This window comes from Wyeomyia smithii, chromosome 3, assembly GCF_029784165.1.
Source record: "Wyeomyia smithii strain HCP4-BCI-WySm-NY-G18 chromosome 3, ASM2978416v1, whole genome shotgun sequence".
In the NCBI taxonomy this organism is placed as follows: Eukaryota; Metazoa; Arthropoda; class Insecta; order Diptera; family Culicidae; genus Wyeomyia; species Wyeomyia smithii.
This window is the reverse complement of record NC_073696.1, coordinates 168,163,995-168,185,954: the sequence shown is the minus strand read 5'-3', so window position 1 is coordinate 168,185,954 and position 21,960 is coordinate 168,163,995. Positions and strand designations below refer to the sequence as shown.

Here is a 21,960-nt window from a genome sequence, read left to right as displayed (position 1 = left end):
ATAGAAGCTTGAATTCGTCTGCGCCTTTTCGAGTTTCAACTCAAATAAAAAAGCCTTTAAAACACTTTTTTCCAGTTTTTATTCATGAATACTGTATAAAATAACCAATATATCACTAGAAATTGTTAATCTTGATTTACCACGTCACTCTCAATTTTATACAGTCATGTTTTAGGCCTTAGAGTTGAACTTATGGATGAAAAACTGCTTTTAAAAAGCCTTTATAGAAAACGTCTTGTAGCTCTGAAATCTCAATTTCTAGAGTTTTGAGGTATTCAGCAAACAGTTTTGCGATAAAATTTTACACAACTTTGCAGAAGAAACTATTCGTCTAGCAAGTCACGTTTAAAAGTTAAGTATGGCGCCCTCTACACGGCGAAATTTGTAACTGATTCCATTAAAGCATATGAAGGACAGCAGTAAACGCAGCAACTTTCTAGAACATATGGATAAGATAGGACTTGAAAAAATAGTTTTGCCGTCCGTTTCTCGATTTGGACACACTGTGCGCCGCCGGCTACTTCCTGACAGTCAGGCTAGGGAAGTAGGAAGGAAGTGTTACAATCGTTGTTGTCAGAAAACGACTTCACTTTTGTATCTTTAACGACTGCAACGGAAAGAAAAGGTAGGGTAGGGAACATATTCTAAGCAGCTTTAGGAACCGCCTGTGTATTGGGACGAAATACTCGAAATGTGCTGGGTGAAATTCAAACAGAAGTATATCAATCTGTTCTCTATCTTTTTCTCTGTTAAAACTTGTTTTCAGATTGTAAAACTAAGTTAGCAAACTTTAACAATAATCAATTAAGGTTACCAATCGAAGGACACTATTACAATCACCCCGAACCTGTTCTAAGCAGTTTCCATATGTTTTGCAGGCGTTTTATTTCAGCACCCGAAGTGGCTCCTGAATGGCTGCAATATAGGTCGATTTGTTTCAATTGGTGTTTGTTCACAGATTGCTTTGTTATTAACGGTATTTCTTATATTCGTAAGACAGCTAGACAATCGTAGTTTTCGTTTACATCATTGAAATTGTCGATATTTATCGAGTTTCAGGAGTTTGAGGCCTGTTTTCTTCGACTGATTAAAATAGGCGCTACTGCTTAAGCCGTTCCTTGCCCGACTCCGTTGCCACCGTGGTGAGATGCGGATTTTTTATACTTCTACCTTCTCGACGCTAATATAACACTACTGTTCTTTTTTACCGAGTCTTTCTTTCAGGCTGCGAGCTCCTTTGTTAAAATAGAAAATATATGAACTTCAGGTCTCAGAAGAACAAACACATGATAGACTGACAATCTCTACGCCTTTTTTGCTCACAATAACAACAATAAGTGACGCAATTATTCTTATCAATAATGTTCCCTTCGTTTCTGAGGTGTATTAAACTGTAGAATAGCCAAATAGCACCCATTGTGGGTATTTTCGGAACCAAAATGGCTTGCTGAATCAGCGCATAAGGCAACGAAAATTTACCGTGTTGTATTAGCACTTCTGAATAGCCCACATCATGTCCACATTTATTTCATTGGACTTCAGCGTTTGGAGGTACTTGCTAGGAGGCCTGGGTGAAGTAAAACACATGACTGTGGACACTTTTAAGAAACGCTTGGTGAAAATTTGAGAAAAAATGCCGATCATGCATGCTGTTTGTGAAAATTTTGAGAAGTCAGAATCAAATGCAAAATGAAAAGATTTTAATTGAACTGATTCAATTGTAGCTTTACTACTCTACCGAGATAATAAAAAAAACCATAGAAAAAATATTCATCTGTTCTAATATTATGGCATAAATGAAGTGTATCAATATTACGGTGATATCCTGTAGAAATCTTTTTCTTATGATGCCAAATACGACAGACCGTTCAAGACTATTTTGAAAATCTATCAAATGAGCAAAGCAGTGGAGCAGTCAGAAATTCCGCCCGGCGGAGTTTTGATAAAAAAAAATGAATTTTGAGGAAATTGAAGGGGCTTCTCTCTTCAATTTTCTCAAAATTGAGATTGACAGACAGGGAGTAACATAAATCCATTACTGTCAAAACGGCATTAAAAAACAGCGGTTTGGCGCGCTCACATCGGTCACTTTCAATACGGGTTGCAGTAGAGAAATGAGTACGAGGGTTTATTGAAAAGAGAGAATAGGAGAGAACCACTTATTGGAAAGAGAGAATAGGAGAGAACCACTAAATGTAGCGAACCTATACATTAGAGGTATGACAAGACACTCACCGTTAAGGCAACTGTCAACATCAAAACGGATAACGGCAATGCAAATTTATACAGCTCGCTCGTTTTGATGTTGACAGTTGCCTTAACGGTGAGTGTCTTGTCATTTCTCTAATGTATAGGTTCGCTAACTAAATGAGGTGTTATTGTACCGCTCACCGTGCAACGCACGTGCTACTTGAAATAACCGTTGCATAATTCAGTCAACGATCAATTCTAAAACTCGAAAAAAGACCGCATGCAAAATAGCGAAAATTTGAAAAAGAGAATTGTTTCTCTCCGGGGTTTCAGTAGAATTTGTTAAATAAAATCAATCTAGCAAAATTCTTTAAACCGGGCTGTTTTCTTTTTTTCCGCGAACTTTCGAAAAAGTTCGGTTTCGATAATTTCATATCGACTTTTTTATTGTGATCAATATAAGAGAAACTTTGACCACTTTGAGGCTAAACCGAAATTTTGCATGGGGACCCTACTCCTTTTAAGGAATGCAGAACCCTAACAATGAAAAAAAAAAAAGATCGAATGCTCTGGGAGCAGCGATGGAAGAAAATCGTTTCTAGCGATTTTTGAATACATATAAATCTCCTTTGTGATGCATTAACATCTCTGTCAGTGTGCGATACACATCTACTCTTCTCACATTTGCAAGCAGATCTATGTGTAAGACGAGTTACGAGGATTGCAAAGGAGCACCATGTATATAGTATCCCTGCTGGCGTACTCTCTTTCTCTTCCTTCGCACTATTCGCCTCTTGTCGTGACTGCTAACAACAACATCTGTATCTAAATGTGCACAGCTGAGTATATGGGGTTAGTCGCAATATGTACACATGATGAACAAAGATCATTCATGATCATTCAGCCAATGATTGAGATTTTTGTCAAAAAGAAGTGAAAAAAAAGTGTGTTGTCTCCTACTCCCATAATGAGATTGTTTTGGTGGCAGGTTCAAGTTCCCAGTTGGTTTAGAGATCTTGCTTGTATAAAACGTATGTCAGGATGGACAAAAAGGTAGAAAAGGTTAACATATCCGCAAAAAGTTCGGCAAGTTTTCGCAGTAGAGAATGGCGGTTTCAGATGCGGAAGGCGGAGTTCAAAATATTAAGAAATTATTTAATGAAATTGATCGCTAGTCTTTCGAAATAACCTGTATAATGATATACACTATAACTAGCATCGAAAACATTATGTTTCATTAGGGTGGTTCATTTATTTGACATAGAGTGGTTTATAATATTGTGTAAAAATGAGTATAAAAAGAAAAAAATCACTTTTCACTCAATACCAATAGAAAAATTCCTGAAAATATAATATTTGCTACATCATTGTCGTTAGGGTGGCAATGTTGAATTGGAAAAAAATACCATGTAAAATGGCAAGATATTTCAAAACAAATTTACAAAATGTTTCAAAAAACTACTCTGTGCAAAAAAAATATAACTCAACCAAAATTAAGATTGTGTCTCGCGGAAAATGTTGAATGCTTCCATGTCATTTACAAAATCACACACGGGAGGTGCATGGAATTTGAATAATGTTTTCTATTCCAAGTGTCTTGAAACTACATGAAACGGTGGATACTGATGGAATATGTTTTTTTGATTTTGTTTGAAAAATATACTCTCTAGGACACTTGTACTTGTTTATGCGAATGCTGTACCAGACAATTTATTCGTTTTATTTAGGGGCCGTCCACATACCACGTGGACAGATTTTTATAAAAACTTCGAAAGATTACCTGAACAACGAAACCGGTCATGGAGGAATCAGAAAAAAAGCTATTTTTTTTTCACGGGGTACATCTTTTTTGGAACTACAAAGTTATTATTTACAACTTTGCCAGGTACACTATGACAATCAAATAAACCTTTTTGACCGTAAAAATATTCTTAATTCCTCATACAGTGCTCTATTGGAAATTAAAAATATGTCTACAGTCGAAACGATTTGTTTGATTGACATAGTGTCTTCGGCAAAGTTGTAGATAATATTTTGTCCTTTCAAAAGAAAAATATTCCTTTTGAAAAAACGATTCAAACAATTTGTTTTTTCAAAAAAATTTTTTTTTTTTTTTCAAAAAACGATAACTTTTTTTTCTTAACTTCTAAATAGTCGGACTGGTTTCATTGTTTTGGCAATCTTTTGTAGGTTTTATTAAAAAATTAGATTTTTAAAAAATGAGCTCATTTGAATACATAATTGTTTTTTAATTTTTCGTCTTATTTTATTTTTCAATAAATGATTTTTTTAAATGTATTTTTTTGGAAAGACAGAATTATTATCTACAACTTTGTCGAAGACGTCACACCAATCAAACGAACCGAAGTGCTTTTTTATTTTATACTCATTTTTCACAATATTATGAATTATGATGTATTCGATGCTACTTATAGTATATATCATTATACAGGCTATTTCGAGAGACTAGCAATCAATTTCATTAAATAAATTCTAAATGTTTTAAACTCCGCCTTCCACAATTGAAAAAACGATTAAGTCCCAGAGAGTCGATTTTTGCAATTTTTTTTTCAGATGACACCAATTCTCGACGTTTCATGCGTTTCTAAGTCATTTGGCATCAAAAACCATCGAAAACCGATTTTTTTTTTGGCTATGAAAATACAGTAATCACCCGATTATATCAGTACCCGATTTTATCTGCCCCCGATTTTATCACCTTTTTTGCCCAATTTTATCATCATATAACATTGTATGTCCACCATCTCCGAATCTCGCAATTATTTACAAGTGCCAGTTCCACTGTCAATTAAGATACAAACTTTCGTCTTTTAATGTCTGTAGACAGTATCCTCGATTAATTTTTATTTTTAAAATCATTGGTGTTGTTTCAACTACTTCATCGATTTTTTTCCCTCTCTAGTTTTGCTCAGGCCTATCGGTCCAAAAAGCCAGGGATTGTGACTGTTAGATACGTTACGTACGTCATCGATTTGTTTCTGCTTCTGGGTGAATGAAGAAAAATACAAAAAGACTCAATTTTCATGTGTTTTGAAATGTATTGAAGAGATATTTTGTGAAAGGGCTATCAGTAAACCACATAAACACATTTTGGGTCATTTCTGATCCCTCTTCCGTAACCTTAGAAAATAGCTGAAACTAATTTTTTAGCTGCTTGAGATATGTATGACACTAAGAGAACAACTTCACAGCTTTATGCAAACACTAGTACCTATCCTACGAACAAGTAGTGAAATTTATGTTTTACTTATATGAGAGCCCTCCCTCTTCCAGAGGAGGGAGGGGTGTCAAGTGACCATTGACATATTTCTTACTCCTAATAACCTCACCATGTCAAATTTTGTTCCATTTGCTTGATTAGTTTTTAAGTTACGTAGAAGTTTGTGTTATATTTGTATGGAAGCCCTCCCTTTAAGAAGCGGAAGGGGCCTCGAGCTACTCTAATAACCTTTTCCGGCCTCAAAAACCCCTACATAAAAATTTTCACGCCGATAAGTAGAGTAGTTCCCACGTCTATAAGGATCAGAGAAGCAGACAGACGGATAGAACTGCTTTTTCATATGATTTGATTTCTTGTAGTAATCAAAATCGCTGATTTTACGTGTTAAATTTTTGGTTTACCATCTTTTATAACAAAATAATAATAAAAAAAAAATTCCCGATTTTATCACTTTCCCTATTTTATCACTCCAAACATCATCAAGGGGGTGATATAATCGGGTGATCACTGTATTTGCAATGGTCAACTAAATTGATTGCCCGGTTTTGTGATGGAATTGCTCTGATATGAAACATGATGGTGCAACATCGACGTGTTATATTACAAATTACGTAACGCTGAAAATCTAGATTTCAGACCCCCCCCCCTCCTATGTAACGATAGGTAGCGTTCGACATGACTGCCCCCCCCCTAAAATTACTTACCACTAATCAGTCTGACTCCTCTCCGAAATTTTCAATTTCGAGCAAACATGATAGTTACGTAACTGTCTCTACTACCCACCCCCCTCTCTCCCTCCCTCCTACGTAACAATAAGTAACGAAGTGATTCTTTGTAAAAAGTCAATCCGAAAGGAAACGATGAAAAAATAAAATATTACACGTAGGTACCCTGAAACTTATTGTTGCTTGAAAAGAATTATTGTTATGTTTACGAAAAATCTTAGTTCAATACGACTAAAAAGAATTTAGTTTTAAGAGATAGGTTCAAGCATTTGAGTGTCTACTATCAATCACGCAAACTATGCCAAGCTTGCGTTTTTTAAATTTATTTATATCAGGTAGCCACCTTCTCTCTCTCTCCTCTTAGCACTACCTCTGAAATTAATATGAGGAAAATGTTCCATTCACCAAACCATAACCAAAACGAGAGGTAGATAAATTTTTCGGCATAACCGCAAGCTTAACGTAGGATAATTCGGTTAATTGAATAATAGCAAAGTTTGGTACCTATTAATTTCTGTATTACCTGCTTAAGCAGCCTTTTTTTTTCAAATGAATAAAACAAAAAAATATTATATAATATCATGTTTCACACTACTCCAGCAGTTTTTCATTAATTGGTGTAGCAAACCTGCTGAAAACAATCGTTGCCCAAGTAGTCCGATAGCCTAAAATAACTCTCCCTCCCGCCGTCACCGTACCACATCATTGCTACTGCGTCACTGTGATGCGAAGGGGACAAGTCAAGTTTATTATTCTCTTTTGCTATCGTTTTTTCCTCGTGCGACGAGCCACGTACGGAGAAAAAAACACAACGAGTTGCGCGGATCATTCTCTTCTAAGAGCTGTATATAGTCTAGTTATGTATTTATTATTTCCGAGTGAGCAATGCATCAACATTTTGTTACGTACTGAGAGGATTCAAGTTTATTCATTACTTGAACACATCGCAATCTGTACAGTTTGGGACAAAACGACAATCGGGTCATAATCGTTTCGTTTCCATCGCTGTCTGGGAGGAAGGAGATTGAATATGAACCCACTGGATCAAAGAGTTCAATCTCCCAGCTGGTCTCGAGGTACGATGCTAGCCTAACAAGCCAGTCGTCGTAGGTTCGAGTCTCGGCTCGGGAGAGACTATTAGTGTCAGTAGGATCGTAGCGCTAGCCCCGCAATTGTCCTGTACACTTATCAGTTGGCTGCGAAGTCTGTGTATAATAAACAGAAGATCGAGTTCCGATACGGAATGTGGTGTAGCACCAAGGCTTTGCTTTGCTTGGATCAAAGCGTTGATGTCATTGAATATTTTTTGATCATACCAAAGGAAATACTGAAAAGTATTTAGAACAGTAGTGTTCTATCTAACGTACGAACAAAGTGGAATAGTTCCAGAGAAATGGAGGAATGCATAACCTTACACAATGCCAATTTCCAAGCCTGTGGTAATGGAACTCCTAACTACCATATGGCAGCAAAATGTATGATTTGTGGGGACTCTTCTCATACAAATAACAACTGTTCCGTGAAAGACGCCGCTAGTAGTTTCAAATGTTAAATAAATTGTGGGGGTAAACATAAATCTAATTTCTTTGATTGTCTGTTAGGTTAAAAAATCTTGCATCCAGGCAACGTAGGTATTCGAAACAATTTGTTGTCAATAATATTCATGTTGGTGATCAAAAGATGATGTTTGTAGGTAATATTTCAAATTTAGAAAACAAAATATTGAGGACAATAATCCCTGGTCATCACCATGCTGTACATATGATAATGTCCTTTAAGTAGTATTCCAAGTTCAAGCAGCACCAAGCCTCTCGTGTTTGGTGCAGAAAAGACAGAAGTTTGAAGTTTAAGTAGACTTACTCCTGAGAAAATGGACTACCAAGAACAATGCATGCTACAGTTAATGTCCGCTTTGTTGAGCTATAACTCGATAAACGAGGCTGTTCAAGTAGGTATGAAATTTACAACTGAAATTCAAAAATGACTTTGAATAATGCTGTCAATTCTCTAAACTAGACTGCTAGCTCTTTAAAAGCGAAAGAAGATGAATTTTTAAATTTTTAACAGTTCGGAACTCGACCTTCTGTTTACATACACAAAATTCGCAGCCAACTGTTTAGTGTACACTATACCGAACAATTGCGGGGCTAGTGCTACGCTCCTACTGACACCAACAGTCTCTCCCGAGCCGGGACTCGAACCTACGACGACTGACTTGTTAGGCCAGCATCGTACTCCAAGACCAGCTGGAAGGTTGTCATTATAGTGCACTTTATCATATTAGAACTTAGCAAAGCTGGGTTTATATAAGAAAAACGAAGAAATTTATCATTTTACCACCACAGAGGTGTGTGTGTGTTTTTGAAACAAATGTATAAATCAAATTATTTAAAATTATTTTTTAATTATCTGCAACAAAGTAGCTCTAAAAACTCTCGTTCTGCAGTTTTTTTTTGTGAGATTCGGACCACTGCGACCATTATTCTGATCTTTTGTGGTGTGTTTGGTTCTGCAGTTATACTGGTTTTGTGCAACAAAATCTGAATGTAATATAATGTGGCAAAATATTTCCTCATCCTTAGAGTCCCACGCTTGATAGATAGCGAAAGATCAATGTTTTAGTAATCTAAAGCTTTTATACTACTACTTACCACCATGTCTCTATCGCGCCGGCTAAGTTGTGGGCTCGCATCTGGTGTAGATGAATCGCGTTCTTCTGGAGCAATCCATCGTTCACTAAATTCACTAGCTGACCTAGCGAGACTAGGATGGCTTGAAGAATGTTGTATGGATCGATGATCATACTGGTCGTCTTCGTAATATTGATGTACAGAATACGAGCTACCGTCCGAGAAACTATCTGGGTAGCTTGGCTTAGCAAAATCGACCATAACTTCAGTCATAGAGCGGTAATCCACGTTGTTGGAACTGTATGATGAACGTGAAGTTTTTCGCGATCTAGGTCTTGAACTACTGTAACTGTCTCTGTTTTGTGTAGGTACGATGATTGGATCTTGTGTTATAGTTCTAACGGATGATCCACCGTCGCTGTCGTACTCATATAGAGTTGGCAATGAACTTCGTCGTGAACGAGTATCCCATGCTTCACGTTTTTTTCGCTTCGATCGTCTAAGCTCAACATCATATGGTGGTGTCAGTATACGTAAGATTATCTCCCAAGATTGAGGTTCAAACAATTTTTCATAGCGAGCATCAGCACGAATTTTTTCAAAGTCTTCGCGGACAACGGCTTCCGTTAGCATTGTTCTGGAAATTATAAATTACGTGTAGATGTTATTATTTTTATACTCATAATACTCAACGTAACACATTGGATAAACTAGAGTGAACGCACACTGATTACCTCTCCCCCCTTTCTTGATATATATATATATATATATATATATATATATATATATATATATATATATATATATATATATATATATATATATATATATATATATATATATATATATATATATATATATATATATATATATATATATATATATATATATATATATATATATATATATATATATATATATATATATTATATTATATTATATTATATAATTAATAAAAACCAATTTCTGTTCGTGTGCGATCGAATACCTCGAGAACGGCTAGACTGATTTTCATGATTCTTCTTTTGTTTTGTTCGTCGTGGGCTGCGTTGGGTTTAAACGCGAAAAAGTTCGGAAAATGTACTGGAAAAATTGGAAATAATGGAAAATTCAATTTCTCGTACGTTTCAAAAGGAGTTTTTTCATTCAATTCCAAGGTTACCTTTGATCGTTCGTATAAATCAAATTCACAGTTCTGTACAAACGTCACTATGCTATGTAGCGAATGTTCATGATACACATCATGATGCAAGTTATTCATGCTCTTCAAAGTTGGTCATACGTTCTCAACGTGGTTGATTGGAAATTCAAATGTGAACAGGACATTGTTTCTTGCAAGTTTCAGAACTATTAAACCGATTACCGTATATTATTCTAAACTCCGACCTCGCAACTAAATATCTCTTTTAGTTCATGACGAGCATCGTGCATCATCATACCTTCATTGCTCTTCATTGCATCAATAAAAAGTAAATTTAATAAGCAATGATACCCACTGAAACAATCATGGAGAAAATAATAAATACACTTGCAGTTTTGGTTAATTTTCCATTTTTGCGCAATGATTTGAGTTGCTATGTTACGTCATTACAATTTGCAGACACTCTCTTTTAAAGAGGAACGGAGAAATAACTGGAATTTTTCTGTGTCGGTGATTCCGAAAGTTTTTTGCGTGAGTTAGTGTTTTTAAGGTAGCGAAAAAAAAAAAAAAAAAAAAAATATATATATATATATATATATATATATATATATATATATATATATATATATATATATATATATATATATATATATATATATATATATATATATATATATATATATATATATATACAAAAAATTCCAAATAAGCTTTATTTCTCTACATATCGTTAGCAAAGTGACCTTTTACGTTTCAAAACTCACTTTCAGTATTTTGTGGCTTGTCCTTTGTTTTGTAGAACCATATTCAATCTTCGTGGTATGTTTACCACCAGGTTTTCACGAATAGAAGCTGGACTAGTATTTCACGCTGCATTTACGACGTTTCATAAGTCTGTTTCGTTCTTTAGATGATGCTTTGCAACGTAGGACTCAACAATCTTATGAAGATTTTTTAAACGGGTTAAGTTAGGAGACTATGCTGGCCAACCCAATAGTGTGTGTATGTGCAACTTTGTTTTCTCACTCACTTTTCTCAGAGATGGCTGGACCGATTTTCATAAAACTAATTGCAAATGAAAGGTCTAGTTGCGCCATAGGCTATTGAATTTCATTGTAACCGGATTTTTAGTTTAGAGGTTATGTATCAAAATGTAAAAATCACGAACTCACATCAATATCTCAAAAATCACATAACCGATTCTAATAAAACTAGTTTTAAAAGATTGCGCTTTTCGTAATGATTGAACATATGGTTCAAAAGTTATGAACCGGTTTTCACAAAATTAGTATCAAATGAAAGACTAGTTGCCCCATAGGTTGCTATTGAATTTCATTGTAATCGGATTGTAGCTTTGTTCATTAAAATGTGAAATCACATAATGAAAGTAAACATATTGACTTTCTCCTAACGATCACTGGCTAATTAAATGGTAGAAAAGTGATCCAAATGGCCGAATGTCATATACTACTCGACTCAGTTCGATGAATCGACCATTTTCTGCATGTATGCATGTATAGGTGTATATGTGTGTGTGGGTGTGTTCGTGTGTATGTGCACTTTTTTGTCGCACTCACTTTTCTCAGAGATGGCCTAACCGATTCTTCCTATCTTGGTGAAATGAAGGATCTATTTGCCGCTTAGGTTGCTATTGATTTTCATTGTAATCAGACTTTTAGTTTTGGCGCTGCGTCAAAATTTGAAAATCGCTCTTATATCTCAGGAGCTATGAACATAGTTGAATTCAAATTATTGAGCTTTTAAACCCTTAAACAATGAATTTCATAATGTTTAAGCATGTGGTTTGAAAGTTATAGAAAGAAACCTAACCCGGAGACTGTTTAAAACTATAGCTACGATCAAAATATGTGGCCTCAACATCATTTAAATTTGATATTGTACTATTTCAATGTGTACGGCCTTGCTCGGGTTTGAAGTTGAAATTAAAAGTCATTTTTATCATTTCACTTTTTCATTAGCACAAACATTAGGTCAAATATCACATACTATACCTAAATTATTACTTTATATATAACATCAATATTCTAGTACCCATAGAGTGGATATACCTTTATTGTATTGTATTTGACAATTTAAGAATGTTTTCCAGAAACCGGAAGCTGCAAAATCGGGTTTCAAAGTGAAATATGGAGTTTACTCCCGGCTTGCGAGCCCGGAATAATGTTCCTGAAAAACTTTGGGTAATGTTTGTCCCTTTAAGGATGTTTTCCAGAAATCGAAAGCTACTATGTATCTAGAAATTTAAAATGGCGTCCTAAGTTGATTTCTGGCCTCTGGGTGTAACGTTTCCGCAATACACATAATGGATGATATTTGATCATCTTAAGTTGTTTTCCAGAAACTGAAAGTTGTCATCTTCGCCATCGAAATACCCGGATTGGGCAAAATTTGGCCATTTTAGGATGTATTCCGGTAACCAGAAGTAGTCATCTGGATTTTTCGCGTGATGTATTTGAAACATATTTGTTTCATGGTATTTGCATATGTATGTTTCAATGTATGCTCAATTGCTCATATGTCTGTGGATGTTAGGTTTTGATTGTACGGCATAGTTGTGCTGTTGGCTATCAGAAATTCCTTATTTAGAGTGAAAAATGAAACCGGCAGAAATTTTCAAGGAGTATTTTTTCTCTTAAATCGTGTTAACATATAATAAGTTTTTAATGAGTAAGGCTGGGTCTAGGTGGATTCATTTGGGTTTTTATACTTTTGGATACTTTTTACAGTAATTTTTATCAAATTCAATTCGTCTTCGTATTCAATAGCAAGAATGTATGTAGATCACGAATGACAAACTTTTTTGGATCATCACCAGCAGTTACAAACATTGCAAAGTCATGAAAACATTCAAATATTTCCAATTGAATCCGTAGAAAAGTTTAAAGATTTCAATAAAGCAAAACGTTTCAATTTCTAACGAGTTAATTGGTTTCTTTATAGACCAACAAAATCTTAAAAATCTCCTTACAAACTTAAAAACTGCACAACCGATCGTCCAAGCCAAATCGCACGAGTTGTTGTGTATTTTATGTAACATGCTATTAATTTTACTCTCTGATATAATTCCCAACGTTTTAGGAACTATTGAATCGATCATTATGAGAAATGCGAACGCGGACCGCGAAACCTCATGCGATTCCTTTTCACAACAGGTTGCATCCTGAAAATTGTAATCGAAATTCAATAAATAATAATACCCACTGATTTATCTCATTTATAAGTGAATTGTACGGCATTTTCGATTTAAATTCAATTCGTCTTCATATCCAACAATGAGGATGTAGATTACGAATGATAAACTTTTTAAGATCATCATCAGCACTTCATACAAGTAGCACTCTCAGTTGAATTTTTGGTTATTCCATTCACGCGCTTTCGGAAATGTTTACGAAACCGTGAACTTTAAAAAAATGGGCCCAACACAACAATATTTATCAGTGATTCAACTAATTACGAAACACAATATTCAATTCTTTTCCTCTTCAGGGAGTAGAATTAATAAACCTTTTCAATAGAAGATGACGCTGTCGTTGTTTGATTTGCCTCAGATCATTATATTTGTTTCAAAACACTTTCGGAGTTCCATTCACTATACTTCCACATCTCATCATGTGGTTTGAAGACGATTTACGTTAAGAATATCCAAGAGGTGCACAACAATAGACGGATTTCGCGCAAAATGAACCCGCGGTTGGCAGCACTCTTTCCGAATTGGTTGAAACTTTTTGGGTGTAAAGACATCACCTAATTAAGCATCTCTGCATACTTACTTTTTCCAAAATTAGTCTAGACTGTCTTCTGAAAAATGCGAAACTTTTTTTGCCGATTTTTTGTAAATCAATATAATTCAAAAACGGTAAATTCTACAAAATAGTGTTCTATAAGTAACATTTAGGAAATTGTCTGAATTTTCATAAAAAAATATGGAAAAAATTATATTACAACTTCTACACTGAAAAACAAAATGCAATTTAAACACAAAACATCGATTTAAAAAAAGTGGTCATCTCCGAATTGGCTAAAAAATTTTTTGGTGAAAGACAACATTGTTGGCTACATTTCGTTTATACATTGCAACTTGAGCATATTTAAGGAAAAAAAGTTTTTCTCTAAATAAAAAATGAAAATGCAAACTAAAACCAAGGTATATTATTTTTTTTAGTGTGAAACACCTTGATAGAATGAAATACATGTTTTGTTGTGTAAATGTGTAATGTCAATAAATTAGGTAATAGTAGAACCAGTGTTTGAGTGTTGTTTTTGACTCTGGAAGCAAAATCCTGCGTGAAGCACGTGGCCGCTGTTGAACATAGGTAACCCAAACGCGGTAGGTAATTTTCTCCCGAGAGGAGTGCTACTGCTGGTATTTTGACTGCTACAAAAATTTCTCAAAAATTATTTTTATGTCAGATGGAGCAGCTGCTCATTATAAAAACAAAAAAAAAAAAAAAAATTGCGAGCCTGTGTGATTTCAAATTAAGACATAAATTAGAAGTAGAGTGGCACTTTTTCACATGGGAAAGGTCCCTGTGACGCAATCGGAGGTACTCTCAAACGAATGGCAAAGAGAGCAAGTTTTGCCTGAGATTACGGATTAAAACTCCAAGAGAACTTTACGACTGGGTAGTTCAGTAAACAGATAACTAAATTGTCAAACAACAAACTAAATTGTCAACAAAAATGTCAGAGGAACGAGAAGAACTATTCAGTCAAGTAAAACCTATACCTGGAACACAGAAATTTCATAGTTTTGTACTTTTAAGTAATAATCAAATAGCAGTTAAAAGATATTCTAGTTCAGAAGATGATCCAAAAATATTTACTGTATTTAGTAGTGGTAAGAAATAGATGCTAAGTAATTATGTTTGAAAATAAAACATTTGAATTATAAAGTAAAAAATCGATTTTTTCTTCCACATTAACACCATTTTCATAGGTAAATTTATCCGGCAGGTTCATAAGATGTGAGAAGCATTCACATCTGTAATACAATGAATTTTAGGTACATGCATACACATAATATATTGAAATTAGGCATTGAGTTTTACTTGTTTTAAATTGTTTAAAACTAAAATAATCAAAACATAACAAGTATTTCATTCTATCAGGTTGTTTTACACTGAAAGAATAATATACCTTAGTTTTAGTTTGCGTTTTCATTTTTTATTTTAGAGAATTACTTTTTTTCCTTAAATATGCTCAAGTTGCGATGTATGAACGAAATATAGTCAACAATGTTGTCTTTCACCAAAAAAATTTTTAGCCAATTCGGAGATGACCATTTTTTTAAATCGATGTTTTGTGTTTAAATTGCATTTTTTTCAGTGTAGGACTTTATATATATTGTTTTCCATATTTTTTTATGAAAATTCAGACAATTTCCTAAATGTTACTTATAGAACACTTTTTTGTAGAATTTACCGTTTTTGAATTATATTGATTTACAAAAAATCGGCAAAAAAAGTTTCGCCCTTTTCAGAAGACCGTCTAGACTAATTTTGGAAAAAGTAAGTATGCAGAGATGCTTTATTAGGTGATGTCTTTACACCCAAAAAGTTTCAACCAATTCGGAGAGGGTGCTGCCAATCCTTGAGACGATTTGGCGCGAAATCCGTCAATAGGAACCTTTTCTAATATACAACAAATAACTTTAGGAGAACGGGATTTCCGCTCGAGAGATTTAGTAAAAACCCTCTGAAACCCTAGCTTTTAAAATATCAGATTTTGTTACTAAATAACATTTTTGATCAATGGTTTTACGATAAGGAAAATGTTTGATTGGTTGTACCCCAGTAAAATTACTTTTCGGTAAGTTCGGTTCTTGCGAAAATTTATCGTACTTTAAAGTAGAGGTACTTTGTCGGTCAATTTTAATTTCGTATGCCGAAGAAAATATGAAAATTCATTGGATCTTTTTTGCAGGATTACGATCTTAAACATACAGCATTGAAAACTTGAAGACGATTTTCTACCGAAAATATAAAATAATTGGAATGGCTAGCGTAGTCTCCAGATTTAAACCCTACAGATTATCTATGAAGGAATATCTATGGTCGAGGTAACGAAGCATTATCAAATAAATAAAACAAACCTATGGAACGTGGTATAGGTAGCGTGGTATGCTGTTCCAGCTTCTACTCGTGAAAAACTGGTGATAAACATATCACGAATATTAAATAAGGTTTTTGCGTAAAAAAAGACATGCCACAGAATATTGAAAGTAAATTTTCTAACGCAAAAGGTCACTTTTCTAATGTCACTTTTCTAAATGTAGGACATAAAGTTTGGTTGATATGTTTTGTGTATACGTTTATTAGTGTATTTATAAAAAAATATTTAGTGACACAGAGAAATTCCTATTCTATCTCTTTCCCCCTTTTAAATAGAGTGTCTACAGATCGTAACGACGTAATATAAAAGCATATACTGGTCAAAATCTGTGTTCAAATATGAAAAATTTAGAAACACAGCAAGTGTTTTTATTATTTTCGCCATCACTGTATATTATTATAATTATGTATAATACTTATAATTATTAAATTTAAAACAAAAAGGGCTGCATTTACCAAAAAATACAAATTTATTATTTGAATGAAAAAAATCTTTTTGGTAACATTTCCGGTCAAAAACAATATTTTTTATGGATTTCTCCGCTTAGCAGCATTTCTTGGACGTCTTACATCCATAAATAGTAAGCAAAATTAGGAAATTTTCAACTATATTCGTAAAAATGATAAAACTCAAGATTAGTGTTTATTACGTAAAATTTTCCGAGGAACATGATGAAACTATCAAATTTAAAATAAAAGTTGCTGCATTTACCGAAAATTGAGAATTTAAATTTAAAAAAAATATCTATCTGGCTACATTTCCGGTTTTTCAAATACCGCGTTTTTTACGCGGATCACAGAAATAACGTGGTTTTTTCATGCGGATATTCGAGTTAACGCGTTTTTTTTACTCGGATTTTTGAATGAACGCGGTTTTTATGCGTTTTTCATGAGGTGCGTATATATTTATATACTCTTTTGGTTTTGGACAAAATCTGTTCAAAAACCATTACACCGCTTATGAGCATTTATTGTAACATTAACCCTCTAGTGCCCAATGCCGCCTTTTGGCGGGCTTCACTCGAACCCCTTATATTACTCAAAAAAGATTCAATAAACATTTGAAAAGTGTTTATAATGATCCATAGTGATTTTACCGAAGCCCGTCGAAAATTAACTAGGGCACTAGAGAGGGCTAATACAAATTTAATACAAGTTCATATATTTACACCATACTACAACTAAAATACGAAATCGACATAATGAAACCATTTCAAAAATAGGCCTTACGTAATTTGTGGATGACATCCCCTAGGCACCGAACCCCTCAATATAAATGTACAAAAAATATGATATTGGGAATATTAAAAGATTATAGATTGCATCTGAAATTACCTCAAAGTTGATTCAGTTGTGATTATTTCTTTCCATTTAGCTTTATCGTCATAGCTCAATTGTCTAGCTAGCGGAACAGGAACTCGATTATTTTGTAGCGAGGAAGTAGCCACCGATACTTCTGGGATTTCAACATCTTGCAAGACACGTATCAATACATCCCAGTTGGAAATGGTTTTATCTTCTGGTGGAAGATCAATGGGTTTCATATTACCTACCAACTCGGGACTCTGAAGTATGGTGTCATTTTCGGAGATGTACGTTGAAATCGGTATAGCCATTTGAACTGGCACAGTTTGTGGAATTGTCATGCCGGACGCGCTAGAAATATCTGAAAAGTCTTCCCATTCTGGTGAATTATCTTTGTAATTTCTAATAGTTACATCCCAGTTTGGATCTAATACAGGTTTTGATTTATATTCAGTTACCATTCGTTTGTGACGTTCAATATCTTCGATTGTAGTTTTTTCGGTAACTGTCTGCATATATACGTCATCTACAACATGAGATGAAATTTCATTTTTTTTCATTGCATTAATCTTGGGTTCAAAGAAGTGCTCATTGTGCTTTAGATCAATAACATCATGGAAGTTATTCGGATATAAGTGTGAAGAATCAACTATCTCAGTCATGGAATGCGTGTCTGTCATTTCTGTGCCAAGTGAAACAATGCTTCGACGGGAAGACGTTTGTGGTACCACCGTATAGTTTTCAGGCCAAATTTTACGTTGCACCTGTGAATGTGTGTTAAAGGTTAAAGTGCCAATTGGATTTGTTAAAAAATTAAATGTCAAATGATTTACTTGTTGCTGCGTTATTGGATTTTGAGATAGCGCTGTTGCCAACTTGATATGTTTAGGAACCGAGTGTAATTCTGGGGTGTAGGTAAATTGCGTGTGTCCTGCTTCTTGTAATGATTCTAGTGTTAGTATACTGTCACTTCGAGCATCCTCATGAGATTCCAGTATTGTAGATAAGTTGTTGCGTTCAATTCTGTTGATGGATGTATTACTATCGCTGTCAGATGTTAAAGGCGACGGTAACGGCGGCGGAGTACGTTTAACTCTTACATGAATGTCGAACTTAGGAGAAGATTCACAAGCCGCTACGGCCCGTATTTCTTGAGTGTGCCCGTAGTTCTCACTATAGATACTTGAAGCATCTTGAACGAAGGCACTGTTTTCATAACTGCCATGAGAACTAACTGGCAAAGATCCTGTATCAACCTCCTCGTTTTCTGAATGTGACTCACTAGGGTAATCAGATGGAATGAGGGGGCCTTCACTTCCAGAGATACTTTGAGCTTGTTGTAAAGCGACATGTGCTTGTGGGATCTTTAGTCCTGAAATACTTCCTAGACGATGAAATTTGGGAAACGTTTAGTAGTGCATTTAGTGCATTTATTAGGATGGTTGGTACCCAATATCTAGCATACTCGTTAGGTTGTTAAAAACAATCTATAATTACCTATACTTCCGGTTTCCAAAGCAGTAATTTCCGACCCGCTTCCAACATGTACAACTCTTCTCACAATTGGTATCGGTTGTCGCCGTAAACAATAATAGGATATCCCCAAACCAATAAGCAATAAAGTTAAGAACATAATGGCACAAATTATAAATAATATTTGAATTCCTTTTAGTGGCGGTTCTAAAATTGATGCTGGAACAATATCAGTCAATCTACAATGAAAGAAATTTCATTATCAAGAATATTTTTAAAAATTCGTTATATTTATACATTGGGGCTGGTAATCCAGCAGGAATTGGTGCAAGTGGAGGCGGGTAGCGGCAAACTATAGTAATAGTTTCATCTCCATCCATCTCCAATCCAGGATGAAAGCGCACTATTATATTGTTTGTGAAAACACGCTGTGGGTCCTGTTTGGCGAGATTTTAAATTGTCGAATTTTGAGCATAGGTATTTCATAAGACAAACCTGTTTGGTTCCACATCCCTTCAGAGGCAGTTCAATACTATAACTTGTATCTCCTTTTCCAGTTATTTGACAAGCGCTGGTTCTATCGAAATTTGCGTAGGCAGTACCATAAAACTTCTCATTGAATTTAAGCTCTACTTGCATAGAGCCGGCAGCACAATTTAAGGCAGCTTTTGTTCTATTTAAAAATATTATCGGGCTGAGATCGTCGAGTTTTGTAACCTGTCAGAGAAAACCATCATATAACGTAAGAGTTGTACAGTATATCAGAAAAACACTGCGGAAGACTGTCTACTTTATAAAGTGACCAACATTTGTTGCTAAGGTATTTTTGGTCTGATCATTGGGTTTTAATGAAGACGTTTGTTTGAATTGAACTTTACATTAGATCACGATCGCGAAGGTAAGCATAAATCGACTAAACCTGATAGGCATGATTGAACACTTTGTTGACATATCGCGCTACGCTGTAAGTCATCGTCGTGTGTCTAGTTATAAGCAACAGAAAAAAATTCATTGCATTTATTGTACAATCACTGTTTGTGCTACATAGTTTCAAGTAATATCAAAAAATTTCAATAAATAAAATACAATATGTTTAAAAATGATGTTTATGATTGGCATGGTGTCTTCAATATTGCCGTAGAACAGTAGTAAAACTGCAGTTCTGGCAAAACAGAAACTAATGTGTTTCGATGTTGAATCGAAAGTTTGTCCTGTTCAGCATAGAGCAATGAGATTGGTGACAAGAGTGCATTAGGAAGGATTTCGATGACAAAATATCTTAAGAAAATAAAGTAGTTGATAATTTCAAAAAGTGGTCTTTGCCTCTGATCGAAAAGCTATTAGAAGTTTAAGCGTTCTCTCTAAAGCGGTTGTATATACCCGAAGTCAAAATCGAAAGCAAACATATTGTGTCATGTAGATTTAGCATTAATTGTTGAGTTTTCTCGAAAAAAAAAAAGCAGCTGATGGTTGACAAAAAAGAACAGTCACCAATCTTTATCAATTATATAATATTTGAAAATATTTAATAGATACTTCTACGAACCTTTCCGTCCAGTGTTGCTTCTTCTGGTAACCCCTCTCCTTGATACTCAATGCTGTTTGCTTGTGAGGCATAATTTGATTGAGACTGCACTCCATTTCCAAGAAATGCGAGTGCAGCCATCATTGTTGTTAAACGGTATCTCCTCGTTGCTTTCATCTGTAAAAAGGCCATGATATTCGTTTAATAATAATATTTATTGTTGAGAAATCACACTTTATATAATAACTTATTACTAAAAATCGCAATAATTAAGATAGGCAAGAGTTTGACATTCAATGTCCGATTTTTTCGGACCGAACCGGATAATGTTTTCGGCGTCCGGAAAAACTCGTCAGAAAGATTTTTTTTTTTTCAAAAATCCACGTGAATTCAATAACTAAAACAAAATAACTATTTCATTTGCATTTATGTAAAATCACTTATTGTTTTTGGGAAATTTATTTTTCTAATGTTTCAATTTACTTTTAAAAAATGCAAAAGATCAATATTTTCACCTCGAATTTTTTTTAAGAACACCACCTTTAGGATGCCATTGTGAAGATGTCACTTTTACTTTGATACATAAAAACTTTAAAAACAGGGCAAGTGTGTTTTATGCAAAGTTCAGAATTTACACGGTTTTTCATGCGAATTTCGGGATTCTCGTGAGGTTTTACGCGCCTTCTGTCTTCTGTATGTAAAAAGCGTAGAGCGTTTAGTTGAAGAAAAAGGTGGTGATTTTTCAAAAACTTAAGTTTGAAAACAAAATATGATTTCTCAGTTATCCATGAGCAATTCCCTAAAAACATGGGCAACCATTTTCAATCCGACTAAAACTTTGCACAGATGTTTCTATGGGTTGAAGATATCATTTTGTGCTATTAGTATTTTTTGTATCACGGCTGATTTTTGAGAAGGGTCTATGGTATTGATGATTGCAAATATTTTTAGAGCCGGAATGGTTTGATTGTTCAGTGTATCATTTCGATGAAGTTACAGATAATAATTTTGTACCTTTAAAACAAAACTCAGTAAAAATTTTCCAAGAAAAAATAAACAAAAGAAAACACAATTTAATTGTCTTAAAAAGCTTATTCAAAAAAGTTTTTTTTTTGAAAACAACAAAAGGTTAGTCAAATATTGATGGTTTTCTAATCATGAAGAAATGAGAAATAAAAGTTAATATTTTCTAAAAATCTGAATTTTATCTTACCAAAAACAACACAATGTTAGCAAAACATTGATAGTTGATTGAACATAAAAAATACAAAGGTAGAAACTATCCCCAATTTGTTTTTATCTGGTATAATTTTTGAATGTACGGAATTATTGTCTAGAATATTGTCGAAGAAACCATCGGTAACCACTTTTCATTTTTTTTACTATTATTAACAACTCGACTCAGTATATGTGATTTATCTGTCAGCACAATGTTCTGTCAAATATTTTTTTTTGTTATTTCACTTGTATGATGCAGGATCGTAGCCAGTAATTATTTCTTTGGGAAAAAGGGTAAAATTTCGAGGAGCAAAAAAATTACACGTTTATTGGTTTCACTTAACTCGGACATGTTCTAAACATGCATTTGTCTATCCAAAC

At 34.3% G+C, this 21,960-nt stretch overlaps 1 protein-coding gene across 1 annotated transcript in view; it reads right to left on the bottom strand.

Annotated features, from left to right (window-relative positions):
- LOC129732119 (uncharacterized) overlaps window positions 1-21,960 on the bottom strand; it is a 49,741-nt gene that overhangs the window by 2,803 nt on the left and 24,978 nt on the right. Inside the window, exons 2-8 of the mRNA XM_055692637.1 lie at window positions 20,383-20,538; window positions 19,332-19,553; window positions 19,134-19,273; window positions 18,861-19,075; window positions 18,197-18,747; window positions 17,394-18,127; window positions 8,808-9,423 (exon numbers count right to left, since the gene is read on the bottom strand). Of these exons, the coding sequence (XP_055548612.1) occupies window positions 8,808-9,423; window positions 17,394-18,127; window positions 18,197-18,747; window positions 18,861-19,075; window positions 19,134-19,273; window positions 19,332-19,553; window positions 20,383-20,538 (2,634 nt within the window). The remainder of the gene's footprint in view (window positions 1-8,807; window positions 9,424-17,393; window positions 18,128-18,196; window positions 18,748-18,860; window positions 19,076-19,133; window positions 19,274-19,331; window positions 19,554-20,382; window positions 20,539-21,960) is intronic.